The following is a 22,983-nucleotide window of genomic DNA, read 5'->3' on the forward strand; positions in this document are numbered from 1 at the left end:
GAGAGAGAGGGAGACACAGGCTGGAAGCAGGCTGCAGGCTCTGAACTGCCAGCAAAGAGCCCGACGCGGGGCTTGAACCCACAGACCACAAGATCATGACCTGAGCTGAAGTCGGCCGCTTAACCGACTGAGCCACCCAGGCGCCCCTCAAACTGTCAATTTCTATGCCCATTGTCAATACCTATGTTCAAGACACCATCACCTCTTACCTGGACAACAGGTTCCTAACTGGCCTCACCACATCAGTCCAGCCCCTCCTCAGCTCAGTCTTCAGAACAATCTTTTTTTTTTTTTTTTTAAATGTTTAGTTATTTTTGAGAGAGAGGGAGAAAGAGAGACAGAGAGAGAGACAGAGAGAGAGACAGAGAGAGAATGTGTGTGTGTATGTGTATGTGAGAGAGAGAGAGAGAGAATGGGGGGGACGGGCGGGGACAGAGGATCCAAAGCATGCTCTGCACTGACAGCAGCAAGCCTGATGCAGGGCTCGAACTCACGAACCGTGAGATCATGACCTGAACCAAAGTCAGACGCTCAAAACCAACTGGGCCACTCAGGTGCCCCCAAGAGCAATCTTTTTATTGCCCAAATCTGATCATGTCACTCTGCTTAAAAATCTTTTAAGGGTTTTCTATCCTTGACACCTTTATGTCATCTGTATGAACTCACCCCATGGCTATCTCTCTGGCCACTGTCCTCCTTGGTTCTCTCTTCTCCAGCTCCACTGGCCTTGTCTCTTAGCATATTCCCCTCTCTTCTTGGGCTTAACTCTGCCTCATCCTTATAATCTTGTCTTTAAACATCACAGCACCAGAGAGGACTATGTTCTGTTGTTACCTCCAGAGCTCCCTGTCTTTCTTCTTTAAGGCACATGTCACAACTGTAATTCATTAATGACTTGTTCAATCATTTAATTCTGTCTTTCCCACCAGACTACAAACTTCTAAGGGATGCAGAGACAGTGTGTGTCTTGTTTAATGCTATATTCTCCTGTGCCTGGAACACTGTAGACTCTTAATACAATTTCTTGAATGAGAAGAATAAATGAATGTAAGATTACCTTTGAGCAGAAAAAGGGACATTTACTCCTGAGACTGAAGAGAATAAGTAAGGGTAGTTACAAATGTAGATAAGCTGAAGAGCAGTTATGGTGGCACGAGATTAAGGAAGCAATGGGCAGTTCAGAGAATTAACACCTTGTAGTGCCAATTTTCTTGCAATGGCAGTGTGCTAATAAGAGAGGGGGAATAGTGTTTGTGTAAAGTGTGACCAAGGTTTAAAATGACTGCTGCAGGGAAGAGGGACAGAATAGGAATGTGATAAGAAATAAGTAAAGGGCTGTCTTTGTGATTGAGGGGACAACTCTACACAAAGGTGGAAACCACAAGGCAAAACTCTACTAAATCAAATGAACCAGAGTAGATTTCTCTGTGAAAAGTCTCAATATTGTGGAGTTTATTCTTTCAAGAACGTAATAGTGCCTGATTTGATGAATACAACTTTGCCAGCAGAATTTACTGATAAGATTAAGAATGACTTACAGTGAATATATTTTTAGGTAATTTGATTCTTCAAAAATATCTGAGAAATCTGTCAACATTTTCTTCTGTCAAATTGTTTTATACAATCTTTTAATTACACAATTAATTTGTTGGGAAAGTTACTTCTTTATAGATAGTGTAAAGGCAAACAATCTGTTCCTTAGACAATTACAACGAATGCCTTACTGGTAGGATCCAAATTAATGTTTTATTGGTTCTCCAGGCCAGTAAGTAAGATAAGAAAAAACTGCCACAAAAACCCTACCCCATCTGCAACTACTCTCCACTCCTGGCATTGTATCAGAGATGGAATAAATAGCCTCTGAAATAACAAGTTCTGATTATTTAACAGTGGCTAATAGTGGTTCCTTCCAGAAAATAAAGTAATTCTAGGCCCACCTTCCCACTCCCCCCGCAGACGGTGCTACAAATACAAGTGGAGAAGAGCTAACAGCCGGAACAAAAAACAGCTTGCCTTACTGCTGCTACGACTACCACCACCACCACCACTATTATTCAACAGAACAGCCTCATCTGCCTTATTTGTTGGTATTACTTTTTCCACACAAGCTCACATAATTCCACAGCACTGACTACATGAGATTCTAGCACTATGTGGCAGACACGGAGAGTCTCAGTAGAATGACCAGAAATGGACTTCAACAAATGTGAAAAAGAGAAGTTCTTCTCCTGCACTCTCCTTGAAAGCAGATGTCTGTCCCTTTTTTCTCTGTCTCTGCCAACCGGTGCTTCCTCTCCCGTAGACCCCGAACCACTGCTGTCATTCTAGCTCTCTACTGTCTTTTGAGGCACGTCTAGGAGGCATTAGCCAAAATCATGCTCCTCTTGACTCAGGATGACTTGCATTTAAAAAAAAAGGATCCTTTTAATGCAGAAAAATCCTTCGATGAACTATTATTGAGGGTATAATGCTATTCAGAGGTAGTGGGATCTTTTACTCTGGCACAGAAACAGGTTAGAAATAAAGATAAAAGCTATGCCACAAAGGAAAGTGAGGGGAAGGCCGGCCTTACTACCTTATTAGTTCTTTCCACCAGCGTGTGTGTGCCTAACTACAAATCTGAGAGTGGATTTCATTAACCAACTCACATCAAGAATCCTTCAAGAATAGCTATCTAACCCCTGCCTATAAAGTTTTGTTCCCTAAGTGTCCAGCCCCATCCCTGAATCCATCCATGAAGAATCTTTCTCTCACAAAGAAAAGCATAAAAGAACTAAGCTCACTTCTTGGGAAAGGCTGCCAACCTCTGGCCTTAACCCTCAAAAACCGAGGCCAGAACAGTCAATCTGCAGACCTTACTACACCTCAAATTCAACGCGACAAAATGAACCATCTAGTTATTTGTAACTATAAACCCAGACTTTGAAGGAGCTTTAGAAATCATGTGGCAACAACCTCTTGTTACAGACGAGTAACTTGTCCAGGTCTAGACTAGAGGGACTTGTCCAAGGTCACATAATTGACTAACGGAACCTATTTCATTATTGTTTTTACCATCCCACAGACTCTCTTTTTACTTTATTAATGCAAGGGTACAGTCCTCACATATCCCTGCACATTTTTCCTGGATAAGCCTTAAATATAAAATAATTCTCATGAAATACACACCAAAATTTCCTTCCCGTCTCCTAGAATCCCTTAAACATTTATTTATTTTATGCAATTTTAGTAAAATAATCTTCCGTATTCATTTACTGGCTTTCCAAAGTTCATTTTAAGAACAGTAAAATGCAGATTATAAAATATAGGTCATAATAAAGATATTAAAAGATATTACAGATAAAATATAGGTCATAATAAAGATATTAAAACTATTTTTAAGTCTTGATTTACTTTGCTCAGAAAACAAGTTTTCAGTGTTTCGAATCTTCTATGACAATCTCTAGTGAAAAAGAAATTTCTTTTGTTGAAAATTTATTGAGTAGAAAGCACACTACTCTAACCTTTACCAAAATAGTTCAGCTACATAAATGAAATAAGTTTATTATACGTACTTAAAGCTCTAGAATGATCCGGATTCCTTATTCCCTTTGCTCGTAACCTCTGAAGAAGAACTGTTGAGGACAACTGTTTTACAAGATATACTGCCATGGAATAGTTCTGGAAAAAAAAAAAAAAAAAAAGATGTAGAAAACAAACAACATATGTAAGTATATAGTACATCTATTTTAATCTCGCAACGATAGGGAAAGAAAACTAACACTTCTTAAAACACCTACTGTGTGGCCAGACACTATCTTAGGTGTTTTTATGAACAGTAATTAATTTAGTCCTAACCAAAAAGCCGCTGAGGTGGTCATAAACCTATTTTTATGGACGAGGAAGTGAAGTGTAGAAAAGTAAAAGAATTTTGCAACTTTCAAGCAACAAAGCCAAGTCTGTCATGCTTCCATATTACCTGACTACCTACGCTTGAAGCTAATCGATTTGTGGCACCTATATTAAAAACAAAAAACACTATTAAAATTAAATCTAAACCAAGGCCAATAAGATGTCAAAGTCACTATAAACCACATTTGGTAGGTAACAGATATATTTAAATAATAGTACCTATTACAAAATTACAAATTAGCTTGGCTTCCTAATCTATACCACCGCATCTCTCTTTATGTCTCTAACTAGTTGTGTAAAGACCCTATGTGAGCCATTATCACAAACAGAGGGAACATTGAAGATTCTCAAAGAGAAGCTGCTGGCTTGGCAGATGAATAGATGAAGATCCATTACCAGCAGAGGACCGGTAGAGGAGATGGTAGCAGGAGAAGGTAACCAAGAAAATAGTTCATCATAAGCCAAGGCAGAGAGAAGGGTACATGACTGGACAAGAGGGAGAAAAGACAGCTGAGGCTTATTAAGGGCAGGAGAGAGATCTAAATGAGAAGGCCCACTTTCCATTTTGGGTCGGGATCAAGAGGAAGATCAAGAGGTTTGGAGAGAAGCAAAAGGAAAAATACTTACTGCCGCCTTCTAGCTTACAGCTACATACAGTTTCTGAAGCACTCTTAACATATACTATCTACTTCATTTAAACCTCACAGAAGGCCTATATAAAAGACAAGAATAAGTGTTTTTCTAAGTAAAGGATTCATGGAATGGAGGCACAAAAAGATATGTCATCTGCTCATGATCATGCATCTGTTTGGTGACAGAGCTGGCACTAGAAACCAGGAAGAAAGAGTTGGGATATCAGGACAATGGACTTAATGGCCAAGGCCAGTGTAGTTCTCTACCATTCCTGCTTTTGTGCGCCTTGTTTCCTTTGACTCTCCTAACCTAGCCCAATGTATATTCCAACTTTCAGACTTTTAAAAATGCATTCCTCTCTTTTAACAAGAGAAAATATCCCATGCATCCTCTGGTAGGCCAAATTTTCATTTGGAGTTCAGAAACCTATCACATGTTACATATTTTCTGGGGGGAAAAAATGAAGGGTCGAAGAAGCTAATTTACAAGTAATCTTAAAACTTGCCTAATTTTTAGAGCACACGTATCAATCTAATGTAAAACTGAAAGGCTTCTTCTGGGGGGGAAAACCCTTATTCACCTTTATTATTTATTTGATTAATATGACAGAAACTAGAGGAATGCTAATTAACACTGTGAAATTATGTACTGACAGCTTGAGTCTTCAGTACTAGAAATTACCCTCAGGCTTTATATAATTTTTTAAGGGGAGATCAAGTACAAACCACAACTACAAGTTTAGTGAAAAGGTATGTTCACTCTAGTTGAAACATGTAACAAATTAAAAAAAGCAGAAGGAAAAAGAATGTGAGGTATTTATTAACAAATGCCATTTGTACTGATAATACAGAATTCAATTCTATAGCACTTGAAAGAGATTCAGCAGCAAAAAATCCCCCAAACTTTACAGTGGTATAATATCTCCTTCAGGTAAATGATAATACATTGTTTCTGCTAACCCTTCAATTACTACTTACCTCCCAACTACTCATATATATTTGCATTACACTGATGTTTTTGTCAAGTGCCTTCTCAAAAGTCTTCAAAATTGTGTATCAAGTTCACAGGACATTTTCTCCATAATTAAGATATAATCTACTCATTAAGTGCCCTTTATACCAGTATCTAAATAACTTTTCTCTAAACAAAGAGGGTTTAATAAATGCTAAATACAGTGATTACCCTGACAGGATAAAAAGTTACAATACAGTTCACTTATTTCCTTCCAGCACTGTGCTAGCTCTTCTGTTTCAAAAAATACTGTCTTTTTAAAATTGAGATATAGGGGTGCCTGGGTGGCTCAGTCAGTTAAGTGTCCAACTCTTGATTTTGGCTCAGGTCATGATCTCACAGTTTCTGAGTTCGAGCCCCGTATCAGGCTCTGCGCTGACAGTGTGGAGCCTGCTTGGGATTCTCTCTCTTCCTCTCTCTCTGCCCCTCCCCTGCTCTCTCAAAAAATAAAATAAAATAAAATTTAAAAATTAAAAAAATTTAATAAAATTGAGATATAACTGACATAAAACACTATGTGAGTTTAAGGTACACAACAGGTTGATGTGATACACTTCTATAAAGAGATCCTACACTAATCAGAGCATCTTTACAAGTTGAATTAAAACAAGTGATGGAAAAACAATCTAATAAGTTATCTTCTGGGCTTTGGTAAAGTATAATTTTCTTTCAAAAAAAAAAAAAAAGAACAACTGTCTTTCAATGTTTTACTTCAAAAAGGTCCCCAACTTGTAGACTGGGGTCTCCATGAAGATCTTACCTCCTAGGTAAGACTAGACAACCATCAAATCACTGAAGATACTGTCTTTTCTCTGAGGTTGGAAAGGCGTTCCTCTCTCCTCTAATCCCATACATATCAGCACATCTCCCTGCGCTCCCAGTCATAGTTTACTGCAAACACCCCCAACAGGCTATGCTTTTCACACACGGGCAAAAACAAACAAACAAACAAACAAACAAAACAAAACAATACAAAACAAAAAATATTTTCAATGCCCTCTTCAAAAAGGGAGACCAAAAGGGGAACCCCAAGGTATACTAGAAGTAAAACATTTAAAAGGATTTCAAAAACTTAATGGTGACATATTAATTAGGCAAAGGAAAAAATATAATCTGGATAGTTGTCAAAAGGGATGCTGATAAAATTCACAATCCACGTCTCACAAAGATATCCAGTAAAAGAGCAATATAGGAGCGCACAGTTGATGTAAGCAAGCTCTATCAAAAATTAATGAAGACTTGGGTCACTAGTAGTATCCTCATTATCGTAAGGAACAAGTTGAGCGTGCCACTGGCACTCTCATTATTTCACATTATTCTGAAGGTTCTAGTCAGCACACTAGAACAAAAACCAGAAATTATGACATAAGTACTAGGATTATCATTATCTGCATAATGATACATCTCAAACTCCAAACTGCCTACCTGGAAACATCAAGAAACCAATTAAAAAGCTGTTGGAACCAGTATATGAAAATTCAGGTATTAAGTAAATATTCAACAATAACCAGCTTTTAAATAAACCAACAACAAATACATTCTTTAGAAAATATAATAGAAAAAAGATCTACTTACAATAGAAATAATAACAATAAACAACACAGAATTAATTTTAAAAAATAGAAGATTTATAAGAAACCTATTAAATTACCAAGGAACATAAAAGAGGATTTGAATAAATGGAGAAACATACAGTTCTCGGAATGGAAATATTAAATAGTATAAATTAATCCTAACTTAATATACTAATTTAAAGCAATCTCATTCACATTCCCAGAAAGATCTGGGGGGGTGAAGCAGGAAAACATGGCTCCCTCCCCATAATTACTTTTCCAACACCTCCACTCTCCCCAGAGCCTCCCTCACTTTCAGGCTAATACACGCCCTCCTCCACTAACACTTCAGCAACAGCATGCTCCTAAGAGTGACCTCTCTGCACGATTCTGGATGCTATTCAAACCGTTTACCACTCTGAAGAGTGACCTTCTGTACACAGAAATATTTACTCCTGTAAAATTTTCATTTAAAAAGAGAATATCCTTGGGCGCCTGGGTGGCTCAGCTGGTTAAGTGTCCAACTTTGGCTCAGGTCATGATCTCACAGTTCCTGAGGCTGAGCCCTGCTTTGGGCTCCATGCTGGCAGAGCCTGGAGCCTGGAGCCTGCTTTGGATTCTGTGTCTATCTCTCCGCCCCTCCCCCACTTGCAGTTCGTGTGTCTGTCTGTCTCTCTCTCTCTTTCTCTCTCAAAAGTAAATAAACATTAGAAAAAAGGAAAAGGAAAAGGAAAAGGAAAAGGAAAAGGAAAGGAAAGAAAGAAAAGAAAAGAAAAGAAAAGAAAAGAAAAGAAAAGAAAAGAGAAAAGAAAAAAATCTAAAGAAGAGAATATCCTTAACATTAACAGTACACCTCAAAGGCCCTTCATGGCCTGGCCCTTCCTTACCTCTGTAGCCTCATCTTGTACATGGCTCTTCTCCACTCTCTGCAATCTAGCCCCAGAGGCTCCCTCTCAGTCTCCTGGAAAGAACCAGGCTGTCCCCTGCCACTGGCTGTTGTGCAGGTTGTTTCCTCTGAACCTTTCACCCAAATTGCTTCCTGCTACTCTTCTCTTGGCTCAGTCACTGCTTCCTCAGGGAAGCCCCGCCCGACCTCTCTCTAGTTCAAAGTGCCCTTTAATATATTCTAAAATCAATGCATACCTCTCCTTCATAGTCCTTCTAAAAACTGTTCACCTTTGTGTGTGTGACCACCCGGCCCCCAGATATCAGGCTCTAAAAGAACAAGGACTTTCTTTCCTTGCTATGGTACTCCCAGTTTTCAGTATAGTGCATGGCATACAGGAAGCATTCAATAAATTTCAAATGAATTAATGAATAGATATGCGCTCACATGATAAAACTGAAATAATCAATGACATTCTGAAACTGTCCTGGAAAAAGAATGCAAGACGAAGAAACAATACAGAAAAAGTTCAGGATCACACATAGGATAAATAAAAATCAGATACATAGTGATGTTGGCTTCTGCACCAGCATTTGTTTAGTTAATGGTGTTAGACCAAATGGCTATTTAAAAATGAAAGTAAATTTTTATTTCACACCACACATAACTTGCGATGGATTAAATATTTAAAGGTAAAACAAGAAAACTCAAAAGTCTGGAAGAAAATAGAAACAAATATTTATGTAAGCTTGGGAAGGGCAGACAGACTTAAGTGTGATGGGACTAAGGGGGAAAGACTATTTAAAAAAACTAGTTAAAAACTGTCTCTATGATAATTTAAATCTTCTAAACATTAAATAATTACATGAACGAAAATAAAAGGGAAACAAACTAAAAACAAATATTTCCAATATGTGAGTTTAACTCTTAATATATAAAGAATTCATAAATAGTAAGGAAAATAGCAACAGAGAAAAAATAAGAGATATAATTTTAAAATGTAAATCACACAGACAAATATGTTCAATCTCAGTAATAATAAAAGGAGCACTAATCAAAGCAGCTTGGTGCCATTATTTACCTACTAACATTGGTAGATTTTAAAGAAGACTTTTTTTTTTAAAGAAGTATTGATAGGGTATGGGTCAACAGGCACACAAATAAACACTGAAAGTCAGAGAAGAAATTTGCATGTCTTCTGGTAAGACAATCTGTCAATGTACACAACATTTCTTAAAATTCTGCAGGCTCTTTGACTCAGGAATTCCACTTCTGGGAATTTAAGGAAAGTATCATGGATGGAGGCAAAGCTATAGCGACTAGGATGGTCGTCGAAATAGCACTGAATCAATCAATCAATAAATCAACTAACTGCTCAAGAACAGGGAATAGACTCAATTGTGGCATACTCATATTGGAATACGATCTAGCCATTTAAAATCATGCAGACGAACATGTAATGACATAAAAAACATTCATGATAAATTGCTGAGTGAAACAGGATCAGGTTATAAAACACTGAATAGCGGATGATCCCATGTTTCAAATGGGAACATGTTGAAAATTCACTGTGAGACAAAAATAAATCCTTTTGCAACTCACTTTACAATATAATTTACATATAAGCTCAGGTAGCCAAGGAGATTAACCCTTCCTCATAATACTAAGATCTAGTAGAAATAAAAATTTACTTACTCTTCCAATTTCTGCAGTCCAAGAAACAACAATGGTGTTTGGTACTGTTGTGGACAATCGGACAAGTGAGGTGATATTAATTGGTCGGCTGGGTCGCTTTGGTTCCACACCATTTTTTGTAGGTGGAAGATAACCCTAAGAATAAAATGTAATTTATTTCTACTTATTTCCACAATCATTTCCACTTCTATTCCTAAAACAAGCGAAAAAACCCCACAAACTACATATTAGAAAATATGAATATTGTCATTAAAGAGTAGAGAAGCAAACATTTACAAGAGTTTACATTAACCCTGTCATCTCATTCTATAGTAAGCCAGAGAAAAATACTAGCGATAGAACTTAAAAATGTCTAAAACTTAAGAATCAGGATGAATTCATTAAGAGCTCAGATAAGGGTATAAAGAACGTCTTAAATGTAACCGAAAACATCCCCCCCACAGCATTCTTCCTCTGTTCTACTGTAGGCTTCCAGATTCACATGAGTGCCGCTGAGGTTTTGTTGCAACAATTTCTTGTCCCCTCAAATCCAGAATGACACTAAAGTTACCACACCCAACTCCACCTCCTCAACTTGGTCTCCATAGTTAATGTCACAGCTGTTAATTGTACACAATTGGTACAAGTGTTTCACTCAGTCACATGAATATATATCCAAACTAAGGATGCTTTCTTAATGAAAAACTATGATTTAACGACAGCTGTCATGACTTACGCATGCTATGCTGGCAATGCATTTAAAAAATAACTTTTAGGACTTACTGGAAGGCTGCAAGGTTTTGTATTCACTTTCACACAAAGATTGGGTGGGAAGTGATCTTCTTGTGGACAACTGGTTTCTGATAAACAAAACCTAAACAATAAAGGACAAGTTTAACTTCCATTCTTAAAGGATGACCTCAATATTTCTGTTCAATAGCTAATCTAAAAGGCTGTCAAACTTAACAACAATAAAAACTACTTAACGCTAGACATTTCACATATTTAAACAAATTGAAAGTAAATAATTCTGTCAATGTAGAGTTTCAGTGATCACGACTATCAACCTGTAGTTGTCTTCCTAATTATTTCCAATCATTTGCTTAAGCATGTTCTAAAGAGGAAAAAAAAAAGAAAAAGCTCGGTAGTGGAATAAATTTAAGATATTCTGAATCCAAAAATTAAATTAAGTTTCCTTAATATAGACTTCTCAGAGCTAGGGTAACGTGCACTGTAACTTTCTAGGAGGGAGATACAATACACAGTATTCCCAAATTTATCTGCTTATAAAACTTTTTGTTTTGGTTCTTAGCAGAGCATACTGAAAAGGCTGTAAGTCCATCCCAGGACCAAATTCTATCCACTAAGCCAAGGTACTCCATTATTCCCTGAAAACTAAAGATGTTGAAAAATAGCATTATCATTTAAAATACTATTTTAGATACTCATGAAAACATTTATTTCTAAATTAAATGCATAATCTTTTGGCAAAACTATAGAGGGCTACATAATTTGTAAATTCTCATTCTGTTCATGTTTATACAGATAAAGAAATAAATTGTTAATTTGCTATTTAAGACATCTTAATAACTTCCTTATTCCCAATATACAACTGAGCCTCATCCCACCTTTACAGAACGTTCACAGCATCTGTGAGTTATATGTCAAGAAGAACCCTATCTGAATTCTGTGACATATTCATCCTGCACAAACATCTTCCCTCAACATCTGTGGTGTAGGGTCTTGACCTGCCGGCTGTAGAATCTGTGTGTAGGAAGATCCACAAATTGGGACAATTTTCTGTGTACATATATATGTTCATCTTTATGAATAAACAATCTAGAGCTTCCATCAGATTCTCAAAGGGATAAGGGATCCATGAAAGGGTTAAATATTACTGATCTACAAAGATTTTCTTGAAATATACATAGCTACAAAGATGAAAATACAGAGATGTCAAAGCTCACATGATCATCTCCAATCCCAAGAAAACCTAACGGAGGTTCTTTATATTGCAACAGTAAGAGTATGCCACAAAGTTTTTAATAAATTATTCCAATGCAGTGATAAATTTAAAACATGGACCTTGGCTGCCTGAAGCTATAGGAAAAGAAAGATTTATGACAAGTTGACTCCTACTATTCATTTAAGTAAAAGGTGAAAATCTAAGCCACCCTAACAAGCCAAAGGGAAAAGAAGAAAAAAGGGGGAATAGCAGAAAATTTCTGTGAAGTTCATGGGGGTGGGGAGGGAAAACAGACATAAATGAAAACAGACTAGGAATCCAATAGAGAAAACACTGACCCTAATCTAATAGAGAAAACACTGACCCTAAATTATTTTCATGCTTTAGATAAAAATTTATAATTAGGATGGCAGATAGGTATACACTCCCAACTTAAATAATACACTGGGATGGATTATAGATGTAGTAATGGGGGTATGGGAGTAAGGATGAAAAATAACCATTTTATCAAAACACAAAGAACCACCTAACAATTACCAAATATAATACAATATGGTTCCTTTCTTTTTTTTCAAGTTCTGGAGATATATTTGAATTGAAAATGGCTAAACCATTTTTTTAACCCTCAAGATTCCCTTGGAATCTCTGAAATAGAGTTGATCTATCTTAGAAAGAAAACCTTCCTTTGGAATGTGAACACAGCTGCTGCTGCATTAAAGAATGCATGTATACTAATATAAAATACTGAGGACAGGAACTAGATCTCTTGTTCTAGAGCTATGGTTTTCAAACTTTATTTTAGTCTTGGGACTCTTTCTCCAAGTGAAAAACCAACCCACACATCAAACATGCAAAATAGATCAAAGTTCAAAGCAGCACTACTTGGGCTCAGAGTATGTGTGGGGTGGGGGCAGTCACAATATAGACCCCTCAGGGTAGCTCCAAGCTTGTTTAAAGACCACTGTTTTCAACGATAATGTCACATTATCAGTATGAACAAAACAGAAAACTGTTGATGCAGGAAGTAAGCAAGATAAGAGCAATATAGAATTATGATGGCATCATATTTTAGTCCTTTAATTTATTCAGTCATTACCACGTTCTGCTCCTGAGAGAGGATAAAGTACCTTTTACACAGGAACATCTTTGTCAGTGCCTTCTAAAATCAAGACTTCAACCTCCCTTCTGCTTTCTCACTTGTTTTCAGCACCCTATTTTTAAGTCACGATCAGAGGTTTTCATATTGTTCTGTGAAGCGCTGAGCAGGTGCTTTAGCCTCTTTGCTGACCTCCTAATGTAGCTATAATTTGTACATACAACTTAGGATCCAGTTATTGAGATGAGGCTGTCTGTTTGACTTATCCTTCCCACTTTAGGGAAAACAGCTTATTGAGGAAAACAACTGTCTTGTTATCTCCTCTTTATTCCTATTGCAACAAGAACAGTTTGGGGCAGTTAGTTTCCCACATGGATAGTCATGGAGTAAAAAGAGTACCAGAAGATGGTTTATATAAGACAGAGAAACATTAACATAGAAGAATTCTTAGATAGCCTTAGAAGAAATGAGCTAAGAAAAGAAGCTGAATAAGGGGAAACTGTGAAGCCATGTTGGAAAATTTTCCATTCCTCTTTGCAAAACTATCAAGAGATGTCTAGAATAGACTGCTTTTAAATTAATGATTTAAAATACAGGATGAAGCAAATTAGACTGTTTTGGTTTTTGTTAGTCCATAACTATACACTTAACCTAAGTACTAGTTTTTTTTTTAATTTAATGTTTTCTTTTACTTTTGAGAGAGAGAGAGAGAGAGAGAGAGAGAGAGAGAGGCAGAGAGAGAGGGAGACACAGAATCTGAAGCAGGGCCCAGGCTCCAAGCTGTCAGCACAGAGCCTGATGCGGGGCTCGAACTCACAAACCATGAGATCATGACCTGAGCCAAAGTCGGATGCTTAACCACCTGAGCCGCCCAGGCGCCCCATTACTAGTTCTCTATTTAGAGTAGTTTGTCATCCATATAGGTAAGGCCTTTGTACTTTCATAAAAGTGTAGTTCTAAAGAGCTGACACTATCGTCATTTAAAGGTATCATTAGCTGGAGCTTCTCAACCAACTGAAGGCTCACAAAATGGAGAAATGTGATTAGAGGTATGGCACATGACTTGCTATATTAAAATCTAAACTGGATAAAAATTAGGATATTTCATAACAGGAGAAGGTCTTACCTCATCCAAACATTTAAACCCAATACTTTCAATATACTTATTGAAAATGACACAATTTTTTAAACAACCTTTAAAGAATATTAACTTTTAATACTATACTATAGTCAATACTGTACCTTAACTGGACCTGCACTGTGAAGTCACATTTGGTCCCAGAAATATCCCTATAAAAGACAGGGTAAGAACTACAATTATTTTTAAAATATGCACATGAAAGCTGATTCAAAGATACTGTTACTCCAGAAGTTTTTCAAATTATCAGAGCTCTAAGTGTTCTTAGGATAACTAACACTATTATAGTATTTTCAATGCTAATATTTGCATGACACTAATACTCACCCAATACACTGTTTTTAAAAGTCACTTATTATAGCCATTACTGGTTGCAAAGGCCAAACTGCAAGTTATACTTGAAGAGAACTTACATGGAACTACTGATTTGCTGCACTTGTTGTGGTGTCAATGCAAATGCAAAACAGGTTTCTCGAAAGCGCTGACTGTTGTCTGATGCTAAAGAAGAAAAGAATCATACTTTTAATCATCTTCAAATTCTTCAATAGAGAGCACAACAGCCAGAAAAAAACAGAAACAACCTCAATCACTCATATGACTTTAATTAATTGGAATGTATTCTAGAGTCTGGATAACGAGGCAATTAAACCACTAAAAAATCAGAAATATGCCAATTGTAACCTAACAGAAATGAGCCCCAAAATGGCTAATTCCAAAAGCCGTATCAGGATTCAAATTCAGAAAATACATAATCAAAGAAACACTAAGAGAAAAGTACCTAATCATATAAATGTTCCCATCTAAAAATAAAAAGCACACTTGCGTAAAAACACGTCGGTATTAGTTTTATTTAAAATAGAAAAGTATAAAGCCATTTAAAGATACATGGTTTCTGAGCTAAGTAACAAATATACATACCTGTACAGGTGAGGTGACATTTGGCCTTTAAGGCAAAATCAGAATTTTATCATCTCCTGTCTAATTATACCATGCAAGTGTTATACAGTAAATACCACAAGTAGTTAGTTTCTCCTAAGCTTAGATGATCTAACTTCAAAATTTGGCTGTGGTCACTATCTCAAAGAAGGAAAGAGCTACAAAAAGAGGGGAAGGAAGGGAAGGAAGAGAAGGGAGGGAGGGGAAGGGAAGTAGGGAGAGAAAAGAGCAGGAGAGCAAGCAAGCAAGGACAGTCTGTGTGAGAGCAGGGACTCCTACAGTACCTGCTGTGAGCAGCAAGGGTCCTCCTGGCTTAGACCAGTTTTAGATAGATTTTAAAAATCAGCACTAATGTCTCCTCAGTGCTTGGCACAAAGAAGCAACCATTGACTGCCGAATGAATAAAAGAATATGAAAATTTTTCAATGTCAGATTAAACTATTTAAACTATACTTTGAAGGGAAATCTTCTAGGACAAAAGGCTCACTAAAAGCTATTACCAAGGAAATCCTGGCCTGTGGGCCACTTAAACCCATGCAGAAAAAGGAGCTGAACTGGCCATCTCTTGTTTAAACTGGGTTTGATTCTACTTGTAAACAACACTTCCTCTACAATTACCACCAAACTGCAGTATGTCATGCTGAAAAATCTGTACAAATGCATCACGATGAGAAAAAAATGGAAAAGATCACTGCTGATCTACAATTTCATCTCAATATAGAACTATCTTTTAAAGGCCAGATTTGCATTTCTGCTTTCTGTGATCTGGGAAGGTTTTTTCTTAAAAAATCTATCCCCAAGAAAGAGTTATTAACCAGAAAGTTATCTTGATTGTGAGGCACCAACCTGGCAAATGGCTGATAACCAAGGACGAGAATGCAGAAAAGCACAGTTTCCTCTGTCAAACAATGCAAGTAACTCCTTTGCTTCTTAAAGAATGTATCTCTATGCAGATTTTAGTCCAGTGGGCTTAGCCTAATATAGATTTCTGGCTCCATTCTAAAATAGCCCTAAAATAATTTCCCAAGTACAAAAATTCGTATTTCTCTTTAGGCAAAATTTCAGATTCATTTTAGAATAAATGAGTACAGTAAGTTTTGGACACACACATGTAGATTTAGATAGAGAAGACATGACTGAAATAAACAGGCAGTTTCTTGTGCCTCACATGGAAATGAGATTTATGGCTTAGTGATAACTCCCATTTACAAACTCTTTTTAGACTGTAATATTCATGAAGTTATTAGTATTTATCTGGAAAAGCATCATTCATCTATGTGGTTTTCAGGCTTAATTTCTATAAAGAATGCCAGTGAAGAATTTATAGTTTTGGTCTCAGGTAACAGATTACCTCAAAAACTTTTCTGAAAGTCAATTAAGCTTTATTATCATCTTTATAAAAGCTCAGGCTACACAGAATCACAGAATCTTCATCCTGGAAAAGGAGTCTAACATATCTTCCAAAGCAATGACCGCCAATGTTGGGGGTACATATCTCAAAAGGTACATAAGACAATCCACAAGGATACAAGAAAAGTATCTACCTAACTATAAAACGTTAAGTTTTAAGAAGTTGAGATTTTACAAGAAATCTCAAATCTAACTTATAAAATACCTAAAATTGGATGTAAAATCTTACCTTTTTTTACTTCTATTTTTGTTTTATAACAAATACAATATTAATATGATAGTTTAAAAGATGTAACATATGTATATACTAAATTATTCTACTGGGGGGGATGCATATGATCACATAAGTTTGCAGACTACCCATCTAGAGTTCAACCTTCCTTTCAACCCTTCCTCACACTCTGAATCATTTTAGAGGGGGAGGAAGAGTGGCCATTACCTTGTCAGGCAGAAGATAGCCGGTATTAATAGTTTAACTGTAAGAAAGTGTGCAGCCCTATAGAGAGTAGCAAAACTTAGTGGAAAAAGAGGAGATCACACAGATTTGGATTCCAAACTGGTTTTGCCACTTACTTGCCATATAACCTTCGGTTCTTATCCGATACTCTCCGATATTTAAACATAAACATGCACATGCACACAGAACCTCATAGGGTTATTTTGAAGAATATAAATGAGGTAAGGTATTTAAAACAATCAACAATGTCCTTTTCTATCCGCTTTCCTCCTTATGCCCTTATACAGAGTCAAAATACATAATGTTTTAATTTCTTTTTTTTTTTTTTTTTTTTTTTTTTCATAATGTTTTAATTTCTACTCATCGCTGTCATACACCATATTCAGGGACAGCCAATCTTCAAATATTTTAGATGGCATTAATAAGCCCCTCTTTCTCCACTCTTCCCACTGTATTTCAGGGGAGATTACAAAATTACTCACCATCCTGATCCTCTGGCCATACTCCAGGTTGTCACACCCTTAAAGCAACAGCAAGAACTGGACATACTCTGTCATAATATGTATTATTTATTCAAAATATCTGCTGTTACTCTGTACTGGCCCATCCTCCCTATGGGAGGATTATTCCAGCACCACTGACATTAGCCTTGGCCAATGAAATGTGAGCGGAAGTGTACCACTTCTGGGCAGACTTTTATAGGTTATCCTTTGGTTTCATCATCTTTCCTTCCAGGTCACCCTGACTGTAGAGTGAGAAGAACATAAAGGAGAGCCACAGCCAATCTGCAGCTAATAAGTAACATAGGCAGATATGAACGTTACTCATTTGCCACTGAGATTTATGGTTGCTTGTAAGCTGACTGATACATTATTCCAAATGTGATGTGACTAGAAGAGTATTTTTATCAACCACTACCATCTACTATTATTAATCTACACAATAATCATGAAGAAAAGGTATCCACTCCTTTGTCAGATTTAGAAAGTGAGGTTCAAAGTAGTTATGTCAAGGCCTCATACCAGGTAAGAAGCAGCAGGATTGGAACTCAAATCTAAATATCTCCAAAGCCTTCTCATAATACAGGTCCATTAACTCCCCTGATCTGGGTGGTATAATTCTCTTAATGCAACCTAGCGTTATATGGATCACAGAAAATAGGAAAAGAATGACCCACTATCCCTTCATCATAACTGCTTATCATTTTTACATATTTCCTTCTAGTCATTTTTATATTGAATTGTATACACAATCTGAAAGCTCACTTTTAAAAAATTACCCTTATCACATTTTTCAATTATAATCTCTATTGCCATATTTTAATTATTGCATTGTATTCTATGGGGTATAATGAAAACTTTAATTACTCCCTTGATTAGCTATTTACGTTGTTTCTAATCTTTCACTGTTTGAAACAACTCTGTGAACATCTTTGGGCTCATACCTTTGTTGTTTGAAAGGTGGGGTAGCTATTACTTTCTTTGGATCAATTCCTAGATGTGGCATTTCTGGGTCAAAAAGTATAAAGATGTTTATAAATCTTGACATACTGTGAAAGTGGTTTTCAAATGGTTATAACATTATATATAAGACCACCAGCAATTTATGCATCTACTAATCACACTCTACCCTGGCCTGCACGGGAGTTGTGCTAACTCAATGGGGGGGGGGGGGGGGGGGGGGGCGCGCGGGGACCATAGTAACTCCTTAGTAGTTTAATGTACATTAAAGAGTTTTTCCCTCTTTGTTTTTGCTTATTTTCCGGTTTAGTTTATTGTCCAATCTTGTCCTTCACCCATTTTTATATCTGCATAAGGGTTGCATACATAGGAACATTAATCTTTGGAAATTTGCTGCAAAAATTTTCCCCAGTCTGCTATATTTTTTTCATTTGGCTACATTTTTGGATGATATAAAAGTTGAACTTTTATGTAGTCTAATCTGTCAACCATATCCTTTGCAAATTCTAATTATTCCCCTTCTAAGTTTCAATCAACATACAATTCAATTCGTTGGCTTTTTGTTTCTATGTAATTATTAATCCATCTGGAACTTATTTTAGTATGTGGTATTTTTAAAAATCTAAATTTCTGTTACTCCAACAGTTATACTAACACCATGTGTTAAATAATCCTTCCCTTCCCTGTGGATATGTGTGCTTCCTTTCTCATATATTAAATCCTTATATCCAATATGTTCCATTTCTGGGCTATTTTCCCATTGGTCTTTTTTATCCTGGTGCTATTTTTTAAGTATTATAGATTCATTGGGTTTTGGTATCTTACAGTTAGATTTCTCTAACTGTAGGAAACAGTTCTACATAGATTGTTTCAAAATCAAACATTTAAAAAGGAATACAAGCTCTAAAAAATTCTCCCCACCAAAAAAAAATTAAAAAGAAGGGAGTACATCTCAAATCATTCTATGAGGTCAGTATTACTACAGTACCAAAACAAGCCAAAAATACTGTAAGATAATTACCAATACCTCACATAAGCATAAACACAAACATTCTCAGCATAACTTTAGCATATCAAATCCAACTATATGTTAAAAAAGGATAGTACACTGCAACCAAGTAAGATTTCTCCTAGGAATGCAGGAACCAATGTTCAACATTCAAGTCACTACATTAACTAAGAAATACCATATTGTCATTTTAATAGACATAGGAAATATATTTGACAAAAATTCAACATCCATTCTGGATTCAAAAAACAAACTCTGGGCAAACCAGGCATAGAAGTGAACTTCCTCAACCCGATAAAGGATTCTTATGAAAAACTTATAGCTAACATTATACCTAAAGGTGAAAAACTAAACACTATCACTAAAAAATTAGAAACAAGGTAATGATAACCACTCATCACCTCTATTCAACAATGTACTAGAGGTTCTTGCTAGGGCAACAGGGCAAGAAAAAGAAATTTTAAAAAATCAAGATTGGAAATATAAGTAAAACGATCTATCACAGACAATGCATGATGACCTATGTACATAGGTCTATAAAAAGCTATTAGAAAAGTGAATTTAGTGGGTAAAGATGATACACCAAAAAATCTGTTGTATTCTATGTACTAGGAATTGAAATCTTAAAAACATATTTATAATAGCATCCCTTCAAAATGAAATACTTAAGGACAAATATCACAAAGAGGTACAAGGCCTTTAAAAATGCCAGACACTGCTCGGAGAAATTAAGTACCCAAATAAATGAAGAGATATACAGTGTCTGTGGATCAGAAGATTCAGTGCTATTAAGCTATCAGTTGTTACCAAACTGATCAGTAGATTCAATATAATGCAATTAAAATCCTAGCTAGATTGGGGGCGGAGAGGGGATAGTAACTGACAAGGTGCTTGCTTCTAAAACTCACTTGGAAATGCAAAGGACCTAGAAGAACCAAACCACTTTGAAGAAGGAGGCTGAAAGGCTAACAATAGTTGATTTCAAGACATTATAAAGCTACAGCAATTAAGACAATATGATGTTGGTGTCCAGACAGTATAAAAATAGATCTATGGAACAGAACAGAGTCTCAAAGTACACCCACATATATAGAGAGAACTAATTTTTGACAAAGGTACAAAGGTAATTTAGTTGAAAAAGAAGTCTTATCGATGAATGATGCTGGAACAACTGGACACCATGTATGCAGGAGAAAAAGGGGCTTCAAATAATATAGTACACCATATATAAAAATTAATTCAAAATAGGTCTTAAGTGACATCATGGAGGAACATCCAGGGGTTAGTCCCTCCTCTAATATAACCATTAAGCTGGGGGAAAAAAAATCTATCAGAACCAATGATTTCAGAACTCTGGAACCTGATGAGACACTTACAGCAACCACGGGAGTGTTTGATAAAACAAGATTGCTGAAATTTGCTAAGAGAGCGGTGTGAGTGATCTAGCAACTATTCCCCCACCATCTCTGGGACTCACTGGGCTGTGGGAACCATGACCTGAGTTCTTGGAGAGGCTGGCTGGGCTCATACGAACAGTAAGAACCTAGCCCTCCAAAAATGTGGGGTTGTGCATCTTGTGTGGTCTGGTGGTTCTCTGAGGGACCAGAGTAGATATTTCTCTTTGTTTCAAGACCTGCTCTAGGTTCAGCAGCTTCCCCACCAGCATCTAACAGAAGATTTAAAGAGATGTACACACTTTGGTTTTTTTTTTAGATCCAGACATCTGGAGAAATCTCTGTCAGATCACAAGCTGACTAAAGACACAATGGAACAGAAAATTCACCAACCATACACAACAAGGAATAGAGACTTTACAGAAATAGTGTAGAAAAGTCACTGTACGAAACAGACAGCTGCACCCCCCCCTCAACAAGTAACAAAAGCAATCACTGAAGAGAGGGAGAATCTGATTTCCAGTTAGCATACTAAAATACTCAAAACAGCTAGTTCTCCACAAAAAATTGTAAGGATTGACATAGAGAATAACTGAATACAATTGAGAGCCCAGAAACAAACCCTCACATCTATGGTCAACTGATTTTCTACAAGCATGCTAAGAATATTGAATGGGGAAAGAAGAGTCTCTTCAAAAATGATAGGAAAACTGGTTATACACAAGAAGAATGATGTTAGACCCCTACCTTACATCATATACAAAATTTAACTCAAATTGGATCAAAGACAAATATATTTATTAGGTAACGAGTACATATTTTTTGTTTGTTCTATATTAATATAGAATAATTATATTTAATTAATAAATACATATTTACTGCATAAATATGTTTAACAAATATTTATTATCTATTATATTTAAAGAGATAAAATACAAAAATTTTAGAAGGAAACAATCTTCACGACGTTGGATTTTGCAATGGTTTCTTTAAACACGACAACAAAAGTACAGGCAAAAGAATAAATAAACTGAACACCATTAAAATGAAAAATGCACATCAAAAGACATAAAAAGAGTTAAAAGACAAAACACAGAATGGAAGAAAATATGAGCAATCATATATCTGATAAAGGTTTAATATCTAGAATATATGAAGAATTCCTAAACAACAAAAATAACCCAACTTAAAAAATGGGCAAAGAATTTGAATAGATACCTCTCTAAAGAATATACACAAAAGGCCAAAGGCACATGAAAAGATGCTCAACATCTTTAGTCTAGGAAGTGCAAATTGAAACCACAATGAGATATACACCTAGTGGAATGTCTAAAATTTTTTAAATGACAACACGAAGTGTTGACAAAGATATAGAGCGAATGGAAAGCTCATACCCTGCTGGCGGGAATGTAAAATGGCCCAACACTTTCAAAAGCAGCTTGGGAGCTGCTTAAAAGGTTAAACCTGCGTCTACCATATGACCAATTTATTCCGTTCTTGAACAATTTATTCAAGAAAAATATAAGCACATACCCATACAAAAGTTTGAGCCTCAATTGTCATAGCAGCTTTGTTTTCAACAACCAAAAACTGGAGAAACAACCCAAATGCCTATTAATGGGTGAATAAAATGGCTCATCCATATAATGAAATACTACTCAACAATAAAAAGGAATAAACTACTGACACACACAAACACACAGATAAGTCTTAGAATACAATCGTGAGTAAAAGAAGACCAACCTCTCCCCACCAAGTATATAATCCATGATTCCATGACATAAAATTTTAGGAAATGCAAACTGATCTATAGATGTGACATTCATAATATGACAGAAAGCACATCCAATCTAGGGGCAGGGTGAGAATTGAAGGGGTAGCAGGGAAGAATTACTAATGGGATGAGAAAAATGTATTAAATTGTACATTTTAAATATGTACAGCTTATGATATGACAAGGATATTTCAATAAAGTTGTTTAAAAAAGTGACTAAAGCAAAATGGGGAGGGGGGAGGCAGAGGGGGATGGAGATGAACAAAAGAACCCTGAAGAACTACCAACATTAAAGCCTCAAGTCAAGGAAGAAGTAGCCAAGAATTCAGAAAGAAAAGCTGGGGGGAATGGTGTCCCTGATACTAAGGAAGGAATTTCAAGGGAAGAGTGGATAGTGTTAAAATACTCAAAAGGCAGGTAAGATGAGAGTTCAGAAATGGACTTAACAACTATCAAGTCATAAGTGATCTTGGCTGGATGTGTTTCAGGGGAATGGGAGGAGCAAAAGTCAGAGTGCAATGGGTTCAGGTGTGAATGGTTTGTTAAATCACTGATTTTAACACTTAAATATGAGATCTTCAATTGTTTTCCTATCTGCAATAGGAAATTATATTAATGTCTCAGGGTTTTGCATTAACTACTATACTATTTTGAGTCACAGTAATTAATCTTGAAGGTCTCCAAAGTTCTAGAAT

The 22,983-nt window shown here is 36.3% G+C and overlaps 1 protein-coding gene across 6 annotated transcripts in view; it reads right to left on the bottom strand.

The window, feature by feature from the left end:
- PIAS1 (protein inhibitor of activated STAT 1) overlaps window positions 1-22,983 on the bottom strand; it is a 125,157-nt gene that overhangs the window by 30,621 nt on the left and 71,553 nt on the right. For all 6 annotated transcript variants that reach the window (XM_078448793.2, XM_078448794.2, XM_078448791.2 and 3 more), the window contains exons 3-7: window positions 14,262-14,346; window positions 13,953-14,000; window positions 10,432-10,522; window positions 9,670-9,804; window positions 3,555-3,660 (exon numbers count right to left, since the gene is read on the bottom strand). In XM_078448793.2, coding sequence (XP_078304919.1) covers window positions 3,555-3,660; window positions 9,670-9,804; window positions 10,432-10,522; window positions 13,953-14,000; window positions 14,262-14,346 — 465 coding nt within the window. The remainder of the gene's footprint in view (window positions 1-3,554; window positions 3,661-9,669; window positions 9,805-10,431; window positions 10,523-13,952; window positions 14,001-14,261; window positions 14,347-22,983) is intronic.

The sequence above is a fragment of the Panthera onca genome, chromosome B3 (assembly GCF_046562875.1).
Source record: "Panthera onca isolate mPanOnc1 chromosome B3, mPanOnc1 haplotype 2, whole genome shotgun sequence".
Taxonomy (NCBI): domain Eukaryota; kingdom Metazoa; phylum Chordata; class Mammalia; order Carnivora; family Felidae; genus Panthera; species Panthera onca.